This window comes from Phoxinus phoxinus, assembly GCF_949152265.1.
Source record: "Phoxinus phoxinus genome assembly, chromosome: 2".
Lineage (NCBI taxonomy): Eukaryota > Metazoa > Chordata > Actinopteri > Cypriniformes > Leuciscidae > Phoxinus > Phoxinus phoxinus.
In genome coordinates this window covers 41287275-41305292 of record NC_136877.1, presented here as the reverse complement: position 1 = coordinate 41305292, position 18018 = coordinate 41287275, and the positions used below count along the sequence as shown (strand labels likewise).

Sequence of the window (18018 nt, the reverse complement as noted above, 5' to 3'; positions counted from 1 at the left end):
TAAATAAAAAAGACAAACGTCAAATTGCAATCCTTAATTCTTTGTTGTGATCTATTTCGATTGACATTCCAAGAAAGTCTAAGGCCGGTGGCTAAAATCAGACATAATATTACAGACCTCCACAAATTAAGTCCCATGTTTGTCCTAGCGTCTGTGCAACGCCAGTAAAGAATACAGTGATACAAACACCATCTGACAGAAAAACTGATAGAAACCTCAAGACTTCATGGTGCAAATGGGCACTACGATGACCAGTATCACAGTGCAGGCGGCCGCAGCGATCAGCGCGCCAATTTTACACGCCTTTGCTCTGCGAAACTCCGCCTCCTTGCGCTTGAGCAGCGAATCGTAGCCCGGCGTGTAGATGTCCTCCATCCAGTACTCCAGGTTGTTGGGGTTGAGTGAATCCTGGACCTGCAAGGGAACAGAAAAGGTGAGAGGTTCTGCAAAGGAAAGCGTCTGTGTGGAGCAGACCGTGATTGTACCAGGTCTCGGCTGTGAAATAAAGGCCGTGGAAGATGAATGGAGCTCTTGTCCACTCGTCACACTAACTGCAGACAGATTCCTGAAGCAACACATTCTGTCGAGATGGAATTTTTCATCAAATTGCCATTTTAATTGAATATATGGTGAGCGAGTGAGGGGGAAATGAGAAAGAGGAAAGGGTGATATGGTACACGGTTCAGGATGAGATGTTCAGGCATGACAGCAAGGAAAAAAAAGGAACAGTCAGACAAAAATAGCCAAAGAAGCTGAAGGGGACAGAACAACATTTGAACTTTTTCTGAAGAAAACATGAGTGTTGCTTGTCTGTGCATAACTCATGTCCCATCATGATGCTAGGGTGTTTTTGGGTGGCTGTCATTACGTTACTATGTTGTTGCTAAGTTGTTCTGATTCAATTTTAGCGTGTTATGTAGTTGCTATCGTGTTCTGGTAAGTTGTGTTGCTAGCAAGGTTGTATGCCATCAAGAGTTAAACTGAGGTAGTAAACAGGATCCAGAATTGCAATTCAAATTTGATTAACAAAAAGTCATATAACTGTCATTTTTTTATTTAAAAACAATGTTTGTAAAAAAAAAAAATTAGGTTCCAAAGTTTAGACAGCTAGATAGAATTATCAACCGACATAGGATAGATAGACAGATAGATAGAATAATCAACAGACAGACAGACAGATAGATAGATAGATAGATAGATAGATAGATAGATAGATAGATAGATAGATAGATAGATAGATAGATAGATAGATAGATAGATAGATAGATAGATAGATAGATAGATAGATAGATAGATACTGTAAATATACAGTAATTTCAGGGATCAATAGATACATTTCCATCAATGTTTTCATCTGTTTTTCAGCAACAGCTTTTCAGCAGCAGTTAGAAGCTCTATAAAACAATTAAGCTGTAAAAAAATCATATAAATAAATAAATATGAAGAAAAATGTTAATGTATATAATAAAAACAATATAAATATGATATACATTCATAAAATAAATAAAAACCTGTAATGTTATTTAGAAAAATGTAAATAAATATAATATCAACTATTATATACATTTATTGATTTCTTCAAGTATTTATAAAAAAATAATATGGGACATGGCCATGCAGGGAAAAAAGAAAGACAAAAGAAGAAAATACCAATAAAAATCTCCCTGCTCGACCAGGCGGCTGGTTGGAACAACCAGCTAAGACCAGCTTAAGCAGAGACCGAAACATTAGTCTAATCAATCTAGCATTATAAGACATCCATCTAATGTCAAGAGTGCATAATCTTCAACGGCTGTGACGATGATGCCATCTTCAATACCCCTAATAACTGTCCTCCAGAGACCTTTTGCACCCAAAGTGTTCAATGTCTCCATTTTCACACATGGATTGCTTCTGAATATCAGATGTCATTAATTTCAGCAATGACTAGCAGCAGGACGCTGTCACTGATGACACTTTCCTCCACTACACTGAGCACGTAACTTCACACACACTAGGTATCAGCCGTCTCTGTCTCCAATAAACTCAGAGTAATCTTATATCAATACCAGCAAAGTGTGTTCAATGTTGCCATTTTTTTCACACGTGGATTGCTTCTGAATATCAGATGGCAGTAATTTCAGCAATGACTAGCAGCAGGACGCTGTCACTGATGACACTTTCCTCCATTACAATGAGCAAGTACACAACTTCACGCGGGTATTAGCCGTTTCTGTCTCCAATAAACTCAGAGTAATCTTATATCAATACCAGCTGTAAACGAGAAAGATAATCCCATTTTCTCTCGCGAAAAAAAACCTTCACAATTTCATAGTGAAGGGAAATACCAATCATGTGCTTTAAAGGTGACAAAATTTGTTTTTGTTTCTTGTAGTCGACTGCTAATGTGCAATAGGCCCTATGCACAGCTGCACTACTTCCTGAACTTGTGCAGGCTCCTTTGTTTCCTGTCTGCCAGGATTGGCCAAACTGATTAATCCAGGTGTGTCTGACCAACAACAATAATCAGACACACCTGGATTAATCAGTTTGGCCAATCCTGGCAGACAGGAAACAAAGGAGCCTGCACAAGTTCAGGAAGTAGTGCAACTGTGCATAGGGCCTATTGCTACCTGATCATTTCCTAAAAAGCATTTCAGTTCCATTTTTGATATTAAAACATTACAGGCAGAAAAAAATACTTATTAAAATATAATGACATTATAGAGATAATAAATTCAACATTAAAAGTACCATTAAATATTAATGATAAATGTTAATCAAGTTAACATAGTCTAATTTCTCGAAACACAATCAGTTATCTGGAGACTAATTACACCGTAAGCTGGCTTGTAAAGTTACAGGGAATAAACACTAATGTTAGTTTGGAATAAATAATGAATTTTTGGAGATGAACACTCAACAGTACACAACTCTCCTGTGAGAAACACATGATTAATTGTCTAATAAATCTCCCTCTCAGTAATTGCTATGACAACAGAATTTCTACTTTAAGTCACCTAATGGAGCGTTCACAGGACGCTTTCTTCTGTTCACTCTGCACTGGCTTCCACTGCAGCTCATAAATAAAGGAAGCAGAACGCAAAGAAGAAAGGGTACGACAGTTGTTTCGACTGCCTGGACCGAACAGTGCGTCTCATGAAAGCAGCAACGGTTTACCCATTGCTTGTTGACAACAACCACAGGAGAAGGTGGCAAAATGCATAGAATTTGTTTTCTAAGGTTGAGCAGACTCAGGACATAATGGCACTTGCATCTATCTGTACAAATGCACTGCATATGTTTTAGCTTGGAGTGAGAATTAAGGATGGGGTGATTGGAATCATAAGCTAGCTTCTGATTCAATTCTGCAACAATTTTGCAAACAAATTGAAGATAGGTAAAGATACAGTGGAACCTGTCAGCTTGCATAATTATTAAAGGTTAAAATTAATAACTCATTCTTATACAATTAGGTCTTATAATTATTATATAATATTTTTAAAGATATAAGACTAAAAATATAATAAATACAAATATAGTGCATATATTTAGCAAAATGCTCCTCTCTAGAGTTAATTTTTCTAGCTAACTAACATGCTAACATGTGATCATTGAGTTTTAGATGACATATTGTTCACAAGGCTTTATTTACTTGTTTCTGCGGTTGAAACACACATTGAATGATTACATGAGAGATGTGATACATTTCAGTAAGCTGCACTATATCTTTCAACATAGAACACCATGCCATCTATGCCGAGGCTTATAGGATAGCCTCTACACCTTCTGATGTTCATTCATGTTTATTTGGTGCCATTTGGTGAACTGAGGTGCTATAGTGCCCACTTGAGTTCGGAAAAACCGCGCTCACATCATCCAAACAAACTGAACTCTGACATCAATTGAACCCGGGTGCGCACCAAAAGTTATAGTGTGAAAGCACCCTAATAGGTCAAATAAATTTGCAGATCAGATTCAAATCCAATTTAAAAAAAAAAAATCTTTTGATATTTGATAAATGAGAGAGAGAGAGAGAGAAATGACTGATTGAAAATGCATTTTAATCACCTCACCGATATATTTTTAGTACAATTTCATCCTTGCTGCACAAATCCAAAAAAACTCTTTGCTTTGTCAAGGTTTGAATGTGCTGTGCTGGGTCACTAGGAATCACTGGTACGTAGCATTGCTCGAGCTGTGTTTTGTCTTTTTGACATTCTTCGTCTGTTTTCTGCTCCTCTCATGCTGTGGTTGAGTAAGCGAGGCCTTCAGAAAACCTACAACTCTTCCAAATGGGCAAAGGGAGAGAGACACCACCCCTGGATCTAGCCAGTTGTCTGTGCACTGGGGTGAACATGTAACACAGATTTGATGCAAAGATGTAGGACACATTTCACATCCTGCTGCAGACATTGCACAAGCCTCTGAAGAAGTCAACAATTTACTTTTCTGTTCCATCTTTTTTATTTTGTTCTCACACGCACAGAACAAGAACAGCTAGTTTTAAAGCCATCATTTCCTTTTATCCATTCAAAATCAATATCCATCTGGAGAGAGTAAATAAAATAGAGCATAGATTATGGTATTGAATGAAAGAAACTTGCTTTTCTCCTACACTAAAGCCTTTTTATTGTGAGCCCTCCTCTATCAATAGAATGCGATTATGTCTGGAGATAGTGAAGACAGATAAACATCGTCTGAAACAGACAACCATAAGCCTTAATCTAAAACAAGTGCACAACAGAAGGTTTTAAAATCAACATGAATAAAAATGGACCCTTTTTACTTTCTTAATCCATATTCCTGGTCTTTGCAACAAAAAAACAACAAAAAATTTAATAAAAAGCCACTTACTTTTTCAACTTTTAAGCACTTGTTCTTGTTTGTTCCAGTATGTAACTTTTTACTTTTATGGGAACTATGATAAATTTTTCTGAATATTTTGTCCATGTCAACCAACTGATTTCTAAAACAATTCAGTGATTATTTTTTTACGTCTCATAATGGCATATTACATGCCTCTCATTCTCTCTAAAACGTTCCAAGTTGTATGTATGCAAATTATTTGCTTTTCTTAAGTTATATTAATAAGAATTCTTATTGCCATTTCTTATGCCACAATTTTAATTTGTTGTAGCAATGAATCTTCATAAAGTTAATAAAAAATGCTTAGTTTTCAGTCACATGACCTGGAGGGCAAAACATCCATAAACCTGCAGCACAGGCCGGTCAATTTTCCATATTAAAAGAAGAAAAACTAAAATATTTACACAAATTGCAAGTTTTGGGCATATGTGATCCAACCCACGCACCTGCTGCAGTATTTTACTCACTAAAACAGCAGGACATTCTACAATGCTTAATGTGAAAAACACTCAAAGTGCCTTAATTTATGAAGCTGCGTCTGAAATCAAATACTTCCCTACTACATACAGTACTATGCGAAAAACAGTATGCCAAAAGATTAGATTCGAAAAGATGACTTACTACTACTACCGGTGAGATTGTGAAGTGTGTATTCGATGGACACAGAAGGGGATTTATGAATGGAAGTGAAGCAACACAACTGATGCTGGCAGGTCACGTGACAGTGACAACATGGCGGGACACGAGAATGAACCTCATTGGTTCTTGCTGAAGCTCAAACGTGATGCGTAACACGAGAAAGAACCTCATTGGTTCTCGCACTTCAGGTGATCATGCTTGAGCTTCTGTTTACCACAACTGATGTGTGAGTTGATGAATGTTTATATGCGTGAATAAAAGCCTAGATTCAATCTGTTCATCGTATAAAAGTATTATGTATCTTCAGAAAATTTTGGACTAAACCGCTCAATTCATATGGATTAGTTTTACAATCTCTTTTGTCAAAGTGCATATGGAGGGACAGAAAGCTCTCAGATTTCATCAAAAAGATCTCCATTTGTGTTGAAAGATGAACGAAAGTCTTACGGGTTTGGAACGACTTGAGTACATTTTTGGGTAAACTATCCCTTTAATAAAATATCTTTATTGTAAATTCTTGTCATTTTGTTGCAGCCACGAATCCGCTCATAAACCATCTTATTTGAATATGCATAATTTAATCTCCATTATTTGTTTGTTTGTTTGTTTTAATCAAACAAATAAAATTATTCTTTCTTTCTTTTCAAAAGTGGTGAACAAATGACCTTATTTCCAAATTAAACGCTTCACGGATTCGAGAAGTTGTTGACTCAAGATCCAATCATAAACATCATAATCAAATTGTTCAGTCTGGTTTGTTAAGAAATTATCCAAGTTGTATAAACTGGATCAACTGATTCATTGAAATAATTCAAATCAAAAGAATGGCCGTCCTACTGAACACCTCACGCAGAACTAGGCTACGTTAGAATCCATAATTTGGATGTGAACAACAGCATTTTGACGTTGGCCTTGAAATGAACCCAAGGAAATGCGTTAATTGCATTGTGTCCCTGACTGTCAACAGTGAGTGATTTAAATAAGGATCATAAATATTTCACAGCGCACGAGGTCACCTACTGCACTGATGACCTTAAGACACACACCGGCGGCATTTGGCAGAGAAGCATTGATCGAGGAAAAATCGAAGCCTCCATTCCCATGCGCCCCAGCCTTAAAAGCTAATCCCACAGATCGCCACACACAGCACACATCAAAGCCTCAAAAAACTGTGAAAAATCAACAATATTGGCACAGTTGCAATCACAATGCAAAGCCCCTGAGGTCGCCTCTCACCTGCAGGTCCACGGCGCTGAGCTTGTTCTTGTCTCCTGAGTTGCGTTTGTACTCTTCAATGGTCCAGGAGGGCTGGGAACGCTTGGCGTCGGCGAGGCCGGTCAGCCGTAGGTCCGTATAGAGAGGACTGCCCTTCACGTGAGACTTGACCGCGGGAGGGAAGTGGTGTGGGCTGAACACCTGCTCCACCAGGTAGGAGTCCTTGGGCGGCTTTGAGGAGCGGTGGGCCTGGTGGGCCTCATACTGTCGATCTGTCTGTAGGGGAGAAATGGGAGGAAAGGTCACGGAGGAGGGATTTTGTTTGTCTTGTTTTCCAGTACAAAATATCTAAACATATCAAGACATATTTACTTGAGAAGCAATATGACTAAAGATATTAAATCTAAAATATATCACAATTAAGTGAGTTTTTTCTTAAAACAAGAAAAAAATATCTGCCAATAAGGTATAAGATCAATTAATTAATTCATTTTATTTTTATTTCCCCAGTGGCAGATATTATTTCTTGCTTTAAGCTTAAACTCGCTTATTTTTTATAAGATATTAAGTCTTATTTTCTGAAAAACCTAAGTCATTTGGCTTCTGAAGTAAATGTATCTTGATTTAAGAATGCTTAGATATTTGTGCAGTGTTATCTCTTCTGCTGATCTGATAAGGATGTTAGATGCATATTAAGACAGATCTGAACACATAAAACAAACAAAGAGGAGCATTTTTTTAACCCTCTCTTGCTTCTCATGAGGAATACTGCTCACTTAAATGTTCTTCTATGATACAAATGTGACAAAAAAGGCTGGTGATTCTGTGCTAATCAAAACTACATGCATTTAAAAATGTCTGATTATAAAATTCACCCACATTCATTTTTTGATATTGATGTTTGCAAAGGCAAGCAACACTATTATTATTGAACAAACCTAAAGGAGTAAATTTTTATATGCACACTATCGTTCAAAATATTGTTCAGACGTTATTTTTTTTATGTTTATGAAAGAAGTCGTCTATGCTCACCAAAGATGCATTTATTTGATAAAAAAATACAGTAAAAAAGTAATATTGTGAAAAGGTTGTGCTGCCTAATATTTTTGTGGAAACTGTTATACGTTCTCAGAATTCTTTGATAAATAGAAAGTTCAAAAGAACAACATTAATTAGAATGTTTTTGCAACAATGTAAAGTATTACTGTCACTTTTGATCAATTTAATGCATCCTTTCTGTCTCTCTATATAAAAATGATCTTACTGACCCTAATTTTTTTTAACATACACTGCAACTGTTAGTGCTGCAAAAAGAAATGAAACCTCAAATCATAAAACTTGTTGAGAAGAGGTGTGATATTTATTTTCTGAGCAGTTGGGACCATTTTCACCTGGAAAATCATAACTTTGAAGAAGGGAGTTGAGTAGAGGCCACAATCATTGAGATTTTGGGGCCACCTAGCAACTGCATAGCAACATTCTAACAACTTATTAGGACACTTAGCAACCGCTCAGCAAGGCAGTCACCAATAACACCATAACATCATGGTGGTGACTTTTGCAAAGACAAACACAGTTTTGTGGTAGAAAAGTCCTTTCTTAGCAATTCAGAGTTACTGAAACCCTGCATCAGCTACTGTAACTCTCAAGAAAAAAAGCATGCTGGCACTGCATGAGTCTAACTAGCTATATATATATATATACGGTGCAAGCGGGAACCATTGCGCTTACAGGAATGAATGCGGTCTTGTTTGCAGAACTGGAAATGTGTGATTGTCTCAGTCTTTATTATAAAGAATTATATCTGAGTCAGGAGCTTATTCTTGTCCAGAGGGAAACCAAATGGCTGCAGCTTACAACATGAAACATTTGATTATCATGAACTGGGTCATTCTGCAAAACGGGGACCAGTAGTGTGTAAAAAAAAAAAAAAACTTTAATAACCAGCTGATGCAGCATTTAATAATATATAGCTACAAGTAATTTTAGTAACTTTTTGTTTTCTTTTTAAGCAATTTTTTCTAAGAATGTTGTTTTATGGCCTCTCCACATTCTTTGTTGTATTAGTAAATAAACATAGAAACACCTGGTTCCCAAATATTTACCCATTTTAAAGTAATGAACAATCCCATAAAGTAAAGTCAAAAAATATATATATATATATTATTATTCAATTATATTATAATGACATTGTCATCCTTTCAAAAAGTAAATGCCAACTTGTACCATTAACTTATAATTGAAAAGGGGGGATATATATATATATATATATATATATATATATATATATATATTCAACTCCGCGACCCACTTTTGGGTTGCGACCCGCCAGTTGATCTATATATTTCAATGTAATTGCAGCATTTCTATTCTGCCCTGTCATTTTTGTTTCCCTGTCTCTGTACATTTTGTAAAAAAAAAACACCCACCCACTTAAATGTTCTTCTCTTTTAGGCAAGGTGTTGTTCTGTCTGGCCTGAGCTAAGGTGAAAATTAAAAAAAGCCACAGGAGTGAGCGCAGAGAAGAGTGTTGATCCACCTCCTGCTTCCAGCAAGGAGAGACTGATCAAACAACCACAGATGCAAATGAGGGACGGCCAACTGAGAGGAGGAAAAATATTGTCTTTCTGATATTCATAGGTATAGGTTATTCCTCGCCAAGAAAACAGCAGCAGTGAAATAATACGTACTGTAGGTCAGACTCAATGTCATACTGTGACTCATTGAATATCATAAGGATTCTGTATTTATTTCTCCTTACTGTAATATAACCATTGAACTTACAAGTTATAAAACAATGTACCATGGCAATCTTTACTGCTGCTGTAAATTCATTAAGTGTAATCTCACAATCATTAGTGTTGTTGCTAAGCAATAATCTTTTTTACAATTGCTTACTTGAGGTTAGTGATTTGAACAATTCCCTAAATAACTATTAAACTTTGGCACATTCTGTAACCGATGAAAAAGACGTATGATTCCTCATATCATGTGTGGAAGAGGTGCGCATGCGCTATAACCACCATAACCACCATATCAACAACCACCTAATAACTAAAACAAGCTAAACCAGTGGTAATTAAAATAAAAATGATATAAAATAAATTAAAGCTAAATAGAAGTATTAAAGAACTAATAAACATAATACAATTAGTCAAACAAGCTCAAATTAAAAAGAAAGAAAAAAGAAAAAGAAGCTAAAACTGAAATAAAAAAAGCTAAATATTTGAATAAAATATATAATAAAATATACATTTGAATAAAAATAAAAATAAATAAAAATAGTATAGTAGTATAGTATATGATATAGTAGTATATTAAATAAATAATAAAATAGTATATAAATAATAATAAAATAACACTGCGCTAAACCACTCAGAAAGTCTTATTGCCAACCAATTATCAACATCCTGGCAACCAAAACAACCTAGTATTGTGCTGGTGAGACTTGCACAGGAAAGTAAAATATATAGTCCTTATTTTGTCATCTAAATCCATCAGCCTATTCAGGGCACTTCTCTTTAGTATAGGCTATACTTTGTCCAGCACAATTTTAAGTTGAATGGACACACACACAGACATTATTAAAACCTAATTGAAGATAGCCTTCAAATGAAGCGACTAAAAGCATTGGTTGTTTATATTCTGCAAGCCAAATATTTTAAGTGTGCTTCTAGCTTGACCACTACTGACACGAGCTTATCGCTTGGCTAGCTGGCGTTTTTGTTTGGGCTAGAAGAGAAAGGGTTTGCATTGCCCTTTATCAAGGGCACTTTGTGAGAAGGAACGGATGTTGTGCTAAGTGCCTGTCTGAAAATGACAGTTCTCTCGTATCTTCTCCTCCACTGTACCGAGCTGCTGGGTTCGTTGGCTGCGTTCTCTCATAAAGAAGTCGTGCTAAAAGGCTGGCGTAACAACTTCATGTCAATTAAAGACAGGATGATGTAGACAGAAAGAAAATAAAAGAGGGTGACAGGATGCACACTATAAGACTCTCATTAACCCAGAAAAAACATTTACCAAAACATTCACAGCTGAATAGATGTTTGGCAGACAAGCTGTTTCTTGAAACCCCATTGACAGCACTGGTTTCAATACATGAAAGCATTGCTTTTAAATGAAAGATTAAAAAGACAAACTTGTACACTGAAAAAGTAAGAACATCCAGTTGTTACCTTCAATGTGAAGAGTGTAGTTTCTGCTGCACTAGTGTCATGAAACAGAATTGCATGCAATTCCCATCTGCTATTGGACAGACAGACACATAGCTCCGCCCCAAACACACACCATTGGTCATTGAGTCAGTGTTGCTGTCAGGCTGTTCAGGAAGCTCTAACTAAGAGATACATGTTTGATTGTGGCACAGAACAAAAGATGTTTCCACTTTTCAGGAAAATAAAAATAGCTTATTTAGTGGTCAACTCTTTATATTAAAGTCATACAAGGAGAAAATAATTGAATAAATGACACACTTCATCTTTGAATAAAGGAGAACTCAAAAGGCAGAATGGCCACAGAATGGTGAAATGCACAAGGTTGTTATGTGTTCTCATTAATGTGAATGAGGTTTAATTAACCACCAGTTCCCTATGCGACCATTCACTAAAATTAACTACAGCTTGGATCGTTCCAAAGAGGCAGGGACTTTTGGCACTCACAAGTTCCCCAAAAAGATCAGAAGGGACGATACAGGAACTGGCAGGCGTCTAACCAGAGCAATAAGCCAAGAAGACTCGCGCGAGAGGCAGAGGAGGAAAACTAAGACAACATGAAATTATTCCCAAGACTAAAGAAGGGTAAGTGTTGCATACAGTAGGAAGAGAAGAGAAGAGAAGAGAAGAGAAGAGAAGAGAAGAGAAGAGAAGAGAAGAGAAGAGAAGAGAAGAGAAGAGAAGAGAAGAGAAGAGAAGAGAAGAGAAGAGAAGAGAAGAGAAGAGAAGAGAAGAGAGGCACAATAGAATAGAATCAGAACAGAAAATAATAGAATACAATACTATAGAAAATATATAAACAAAAAACAACAGAATATAATAGAATAGAATAGAACAGAATAGAATATAATAGAATTATACTGTAAAACAGAACAGAATATAGAACAGGGCAGAATAGAATGGAATAGAATAGAATATGAAAAAAGAAGAAAACTTAATGGAACAGAAAAGAATGGAATAAATATAATAAAAAGAACATACAGGCAATTATACTGCAAAATAGAACTGAATGGAATAGAATAGAATAAACACAACAAAACATAGAATAGAGAACAGAATAAATTAATTATCAAAGAATAGAACAGAACAGAATAAACAGCACAAAACAATTCAAATAAAATAGAACAAGACAGAACTAATAACTTACCATAAAAAATAGCACAAAAAAAACAGAACAAATAAAGGAGACAAAAATGAAAGAGAATCATACCATAACATGACAAATTACATAAGACATTACAATTCGCCACCTTGGAATTATAAGGTTCTATCTGCATTCTGACTGGTTTTGAGATATTGAGCTTTAAAGTTTTTGCATACCATTCGACTGTGTAGAAAGAACATTTTTATTTTCTAAATAAAAAGTTCCAAAATGTACAAAACTTAAAAAACAACATCACATAATGTAAAGAAGTGTGAATAACTACATTTTTACAAAAATGTCAGATAGAACCTTATAATTCCAAGGGGATGAATACACAACACAACACAACACAACACAACACAACACAACAAAACATAACATAACATAACATAACATAACATAACATAACATAACATAACATAACAAAACATAACATAACATAACATAACCCAGTTCATACTGATAAACCTGTAAAAACACAGTTTTCCAGCTGCATGTGATCAGCAATGGAAGCCCATACTCTATTACCCACAGAGAGCAGAGTAGACTGCATCCAACTTGGCTACTAACGACTTCGGCCCAGAAACTGATTTTTTGTTTGCTTGTTTACCTCAAGTACTTTTACATTCTTAAAGCGGTATACAAAGTGAGGTTTTGATCAAACTTTTTCATCTTCCTTGCAGTATTCATGGAATCCTTGAACTTGTTTACCTTAAGACGTTTAAATGCTGCAGAGTACTGAAGCTTCAGCTCAGATGTGTCAACATATTATCTCGGGAGCTGGTAAATACTTTACAGGACTAATTTGCCATGAAATCCTTGTTCCTCTGAGGGGATTGAATTAAAATTATTTGTCTGATTCTCTACGGTGTCCTGCGCTCAGTCTGTGCCCCTGCAAAAATACAGCTAGATGTAGGATAGAATGGGGAAATTGTGTGATAATTGCACTGCAAGAGACCACGGCTGTACTGTTAGAGATATGATATTAAAGCTAGCTTGCTTCCAGAACAAAATGTCTGGATGTATTTTGGAAAGTGATGGAGTGTAATTGAGCATAACTACCTAGGGGTGTAAACCAAGGCAAAAGCATGCAAGAGTGTAGGAACGGTCTGACAGCCTTATCTGTCTGGCTCATTAATATTAATTAGTTGACGTAACATTCTTCCAGTAGTCATGACTGATTTGTATAAAACCAGGTAAGTGGGTACCTGGGATCCCTTACAGAATTCAATTGACTCAATCCCAATGCTGGTTACAATTTTTGTCTTTGCACAATAACCAAGCTATACAATATAATGACTAATTGTAAATATATAACAGTTGCTACATCTCAGTTATCAACTAATATAATGGTATTTGCTCAAATATGTCACACAGCACATTATATGACAGACTAAATCTTACACAATTTAGTTTTTGCAATAGTGGGAACCAAACCCTGATTTTACCATTAGAACAAAGTATGGACTGATCTGATTCTCATAGCCTTACAAATTTGCATTTGAACTCAAGTCATTTTAAGGCACTATACACAATACTTTTCAAAGCACCTTCTTCAGAAAATGTTAAAAAACCACATGCAATGCAGTAACCGTTCTGAGCCCATTTCAATTCAAGTCAACATGAGCAAGCGGGTCATCTCAGTTGATTCAATGATGAAGTAAGTTGTCTGACCAATTCTGATTTAGACTGATGACTCTCAAGATCTCATTAATCTGTTTTGCATATCAGTTTGACTAATAATTAAAAAAGAGATGCACCAATAAAGTGATTCAGCAGGCCAACACAATAGCAAATGCAACACAGAATCTGGGTTACAACACTCACATCAGCAAATTCAACACACAGTAAAGACAAAAATGTTAAGTATTCAAGGTTATTACCTCTCTTGGTTTCCTATGTCTGTCCTTGCCTTCACAATGCCGGTCTCTTTCTTTCCCTTCTTCCCCCGTGTGACTGGAGTAAGAAACAGTCCTCCAGTCTCGAGGTGAGTTGGTGATGCTGGCCACTTTGGACTCAGTGGCGCTGTTCTCCTCAGTTTGCGACCTGGACGACCTGCGTGTGAATACGCTTTTCTTTAAAGCTTTTACCCTCATGCTTTCGCTCCCATCATCCTCCGGACAGCACCATTCTGGACTTTTTTCCACCTTCATGTTGTGTCCAGTGGTGTGACACTGAAAAACGTGAGGTGAGAGGTTCGCGTCAGTCTTAATCTGCTCCACCATACCATTATCACTTGATTTCCCATTAGCCTCCGGTTCTTGAATCTTCTCATCCAGCTTAGTAAGCTTTGAGAGGACCTGAGATATCTCCCCTCGCACCCCTGAAAGAGACTCAAGCTTCTTCTCAATCTCACCAATCCTGAGTACCAGTTTGCAGACGCTCTCTTTGAGCTCATCATCAGAGTTCTCCAATGACTGGAAGAGGCGGTCTAGTTTGATGCTGGTTTTGCCCAGCTTGACAGTGTTGCGTTCAGGTGAGCTGTCCCCGTCTGATTTCGTCACCTGAGACAGTGAGCCGTTGCTGTTGTAGCACGAGGACTGCACAACTCCAAGAGAGTCACACACGCTCATGTCATCCAGGAAGCGAAAGATATCGCTGATATCATCGCTGACAATTTCAGAGTCTTCATCTGAATGTTTAAATGGCGGCCTCTCTCCATATTTGTTGTGACCGGGGTAATCTTTCACTTTCCTAGGTTGGGATTGTTCCGTCTGGGTCCCAACACTCATGCCATTGTCCACATTACTTGACTGAAACGATGAACAGTTGATGCTCTTCTCCTTGTACCTTTTCCCGTACTCTCTTTTCTCAACACTCGGTCCGCAAGCCACAGAAGCCATGTCTTTTGTTTTGGTTACATTTGACTTCTTGGAGAAACCTGAGGGAGAGGCAGTGGGCTTGTCTTTTGTACACTGAAAGTGTTGGTCATTTTCCATGTTATGACGATGATTGTCCTTTGCCACTTTGCCGTTCAAGAAGGACCTCTCAAAGTCAGGAACTTCTTCGGTATTGAGGCTCAAGCTCTTGACAGGCCAGGCTGGCTGTTTGCCATGCTTGCTAGAAGTCCTTCTGCTGCTCACGCATTCAGAAACCGTTGTAGGTCCAAAGTAGGTGGATGCTTGCAAGTCGTCCAGGCTCTCATGCTTCACCCGCCCTTTGTTCTGGATGGGTGAGCTGACGGGTTCAAAGTAAGGGTTGCTGTACGGCAGCTCAAAACTGTGATTGAAGAAAGTGGGAGGCTTGTTCAGCTCCCTCCTGTGGTGGTAATCACCACCAGCTTTGGAATTCGCTCTGCACTCCTTGGTGATCACGTTGGGCGAAAAGGCAACAAGGTTGTGGAAATCCTCTTTGAAGATATTCCGCTTTTGCACGCATGAGTGCACGGTAAAAGGCTCTCCGCTGGACACAAAAGTATCCTTGATCCCTGGGTTGATATGAAGAGATTCCTGGTCCGTTGTAGACTCGCTGTCGATGTCCATGGGGAAGTAAGTGCTCTGCATCTCGCACGGAGGAGGACTGACGCTGGCGTACTGTGGCAGATGCTGTAGTTTATCCAGAGATGCTGCCCTACATTTCAGATCCTTGGTGACTCCCAAGAGGAAGTTGGGGTCTGAGGTTGGTATAAACTGCTGGCAGTTGTTGCAGTCAGACTTCGGGCAGGGTGACTTACGTGAGATGTGATGACCCCTGGTGTCCAAGAGGTTGTACGCCCTGTCATTGTCATTGAATTTATACACATCCGTGTCAGATCGACAGGACTCAAATGATTGGTTCTTGTGAAACCTGGGTCTGGAACCCATTGGCAGCTTGTCCTTGGCCATTCCTCCATTCATCTGGATGAGATTAAACATGGTGACAATGTCTGCTGCTACCATGAGCTTCTTGGACTGTTGGTCCTCCACCGAGCACCTCATTTTGTCTTTGAATAACGTTGCGGGGAATGCTGGATCCAAACATGCTGTGTAGAATAACAGACTCCTCAGCTTAGCCAAATGGACCAAGTCAAACCTGGCACACAAGGATTTACAAAGGTCTTGGTAAGAAACAGTACTGTACTTGGTATCCAACTCCTCCAAAATCCTCACAAGAAAGAGGGAATACTCTGGCATGGCATCCATTGCTGTTTTTATTCTTGATTTTGTGAAGACAGGACAGCCTGCAGGGGACAGATGAATGATTAGTGACTGAAGAAATGTGAGCCATCTGCCAAACTACCATAAAAATCAAATCAGGATGCAGGACCATAACCATCACATAGTCAGAATTCTGATTGATCAATAAAGGGGGTTCAATTACCAATTTTCAAACTTTTACAGTATGTTCAAAAAGTCTGAGACCACATTCAAAATAAAGGACTCAAAAGTCTTTTAAAAAAATTGACAAAATTAATGTGAAATAAGATTCAAAACAATTTCTAGTTCACTAATCAAATATGTACATTTGTGAAAAGATTATGCAACTCCCTTATGCAAAAGATCAGATTTCCATGCTTCAATTAAAACACCTCAAATCATGCTGCATAACCATATAGAGTCTATGCCAGCTCATCCTGTCATTTAAACAATTCTGAATATATATATATATATATGCATATGTAATGTTCAATTTACTTACTGAAATAGCATTTTATAGAGTTTGTGGTTAAAAAGCATAATAATATAAGCAACATAATATGGTAGCACGAATTTGATGAGAAACATTTGAATTGCTATGAGATTCACAGACTACAGACTTTGGTCAAATTAGCTAATTCGAGCACAGTTTTAGTTATTGTTGAGATCTGTCCTGAAACTCAGAAGACACATGATTACTTTTCACAGGAGAACATTTTTACGTTGTTAAAGCAAATGTCTCAATTTGCTCTGCATTTGACCTCATTGCTGTCAAAAATAAACAACTGAGCTATGAAATAAATCACATTTTACTTATGGATTTGTGCCCCACTGTGCATTTGGTCCCTCCAGTCTTGAATATAAAATAAAAGAAAGGAAACAGGTCATTTATTTTCAAAGGCAATATTATAAAGAAGCTGAACAACTGAATTAAATGCATTATCCAGTACATAAAGAAACTATTATTTTACACGTGCACTTATGCAGTTTCAGTTGCATAATAGGACTGTAAATCAATTTGCAGTGCAAGTATGCATGCATAAAAAACCCTCCTCCAAGCCTCGTTAAAAAAAATCGATGGTAAAAAAAAAAAGCAGTATAAATGAACACATGGACATTCACAATCACAAGACTATGCTGAAAGATAGGGATTTAAAATCATCCTATAAAAATGTGAAAATGTAATATTTTAGACCCATAATAAATTACCAAGAAGAATAAAATAACACACACCTATTCAACGGTCCCATCTGCTGTCCTCTGTATCGACAGTGGGGGGGGGAAACTGGACAGGAATGTTTTAACTTAGAAGTGCATTATTAATCCACAGGCATTTCTTTGCAGTTGCACGGCACATCATCAGCATCATATATCCCCGCGTCCTCCTGACCATTGGGAATGCTATGGAATGGCCTCTCTTCATCTGTATCCTATCCGGATTGCAGGGAGAGTTTGGCGAGGGAGCTGCTCTCTCTCCATCTGATGAAGCTCAGAGAGCTCAACTCGTCTTTGTTTCCCACCTAGAATGACGTAATTTCACCTTAAGACCATTCGCGCGCGCGTGGAGACAGGTTGAGGTTCGACGACGGGAATTAAATCACAATATGCATTTAATAGAACACGCAGAGTGACGCGTCAGTGGCTCATCCATGCGGGAAACGCGTTTGGCAGATCGCATGCACTGCATTAGTATAACGCTACTCTCTCGCGCTCTTCTGATAGACATGCATGTTCAATTCGTGGTGATGATGACTGAGGACACATACATGTTTAAATGGAAAAGAAAACTAATGTAAAGTGAAGAAGTTGAGAAGCGCATCCTCGGTGCCTCGACCAGCCAAATAAA

The 18018-nt window shown here is 37.6% G+C and overlaps 1 protein-coding gene across 1 annotated transcript; it reads right to left on the bottom strand.

Moving 5' to 3' along the window:
- Window positions 1-216: 216 nt before the first annotated feature.
- Window positions 217-17508, bottom strand: minar1 (membrane integral NOTCH2 associated receptor 1; the record flags this gene model as incomplete). The annotated part of the gene is made up of 4 exons (XM_079601384.1): window positions 17406-17508; window positions 13941-16216; window positions 6724-6978; window positions 217-414 (listed from the first exon to the last, which is right to left on the bottom strand). The coding sequence occupies exons 2-4, from the start codon at window positions 16176-16178 to the stop codon at window positions 217-219; spliced, it is 2691 nt and encodes an 896-aa protein (XP_079457510.1). The 5' UTR covers window positions 16179-16216; window positions 17406-17508.
- Window positions 17509-18018: the final 510 nt, after the last annotated feature.